General features: G+C 44.7%; 1 protein-coding gene across 1 annotated transcript in view; it reads right to left on the bottom strand.

The window, feature by feature from the left end:
• Positions 1 to 6: 6 nt before the first annotated feature.
• LOC121812723 (stonustoxin subunit beta-like) overlaps positions 7 to 1,487 on the bottom strand; it is a 33,979-nt gene continuing 32,498 nt past the window's right edge. The window contains exon 3 of the mRNA XM_042215569.1: positions 7 to 1,420. Coding sequence (XP_042071503.1) covers positions 853 to 1,420 — 568 coding nt within the window. The 3' untranslated portion in view covers positions 7 to 852. The remainder of the gene's footprint in view (positions 1,421 to 1,487) is intronic.

Here is a 1,487-nt window from a genome sequence, read left to right as displayed (position 1 = left end):
ACTTTCTGCCCAGTTTGACCCATTTAGCAGAAGTCAGCTTGGTTCCACTTGCCTCTTACCCGTGATTGCGTCGCTATGGGATAGACAGCATGTGTCGCAGTCTGGTATGAGAACTGCTCTGTTGCTGACCGCAAGGCACTGCAGCGGGTGGTGAAAACTGCCCAACGCATCACAGGGACTCCACTTCCTGCAATTGAGGATGTCCACAAGAAGAGATGTCTACGCCGAGCACGCATCATTCTCAGAGACTCCTCTCATCCTGCCAATAAACTCTTCCAGTTCCTCCCCTCCAAAAGGTGCTACAGGACCTTTCAGGCTAAAACCAGCAGGTTTAGGAGGAGCTTCTTCCCCACAGCTGTCACCCTACTGAAGTCAGTCCCCGCTGAACCTTTCCACCCACACCCCCCTATCCCTCCCAATGACCATGATCATGATAGTGTAGTCTCTGTTACAGTGCATACATGGTTCACTGTTATAGTCCGTTCAGAGTACTATATTCATAGCACTCTGTAGATCTGTTTACCACACACCGGTACAGCTGTATATATGTAGCACATATGTATACTTGCTCTCTGTATAGCAATATAAACATCTGTAGACTTAACTTATTTGTACATAATCTGTTCAGAACTATTCCGACCTTTTCTACACTTACCTGTATATAATCTACTCTTATTGCACTTCTAATCAGTGCAAGAGCACTTACTGCTCTTGCACTTCTGATTAGATGCAAACTTTATTTCGTTACCCTGTATTTATACATGTGTAATGACAATAAAGTTGAATCTGAATCCTAATCTGTTCAACCTGTTTCTCTAACAGGAGGACACTCTTTAGACTAAATGATTAAACTCAGCACAGACTCACGGTGGAACCAGAATAAACTCTGAATCCAGGATAAAGAGGTTCAGTGAATGTGGTGTTGAAGGTGTGGAGGTGGATCAGAGTGTCAGAGGAGACTCTGTAGAAGGACAGAGTGCCAGCAGGACAGTCCACATACACTGCTGCTCTGTTAGAGACGGAGGAGGAGGAGGAGGATGTGGAGGAGGAGATGGATGTTTTTATGTTATTGTGACAGACACAATAAGGACCATCATCAGAGCAGAATAAACTCCAGGAGTGGTCATTCTTTCCAAACACACAGTTATTATTGACTCCTTTCCTTCTGATTCTTCTGTAACTCACTGTTATACGAACCTCTCCTCTCCACTCGACCTCCCAGTAACAGCGACCAGTCAGACCATCACTACACAGCAGCTGTAGACGATAACCAAATCTGTCTGGATGTTCAGGATATGGCTGAACCTCCTTCACACGTGTCACCTTCCTGTTGTTGTCAGACAGTTGGAGGTTTTTGTGTACTGTGTTTGTGTCGATTGTGAGTTGACAGGAATCTGATGGAGAGAACAAACACAATCCAGCTGCAGTTATTGATCCATCATCTGTTCATTGATTGACACTTTGATGATGACTCCTGACATCAGAAT

The sequence above is a fragment of the Haplochromis burtoni genome, unplaced genomic scaffold (genome assembly GCF_018398535.1).
Source record: "Haplochromis burtoni strain Fernald_Lab_line unplaced genomic scaffold, NCSU_Asbu1 Contig_763, whole genome shotgun sequence".
Classification (NCBI taxonomy): Eukaryota; Metazoa; Chordata; class Actinopteri; order Cichliformes; family Cichlidae; genus Haplochromis; species Haplochromis burtoni.
Note: the sequence above shows the minus strand (reverse complement) of the source record. Positions and strands in the feature narration are given on the sequence as shown.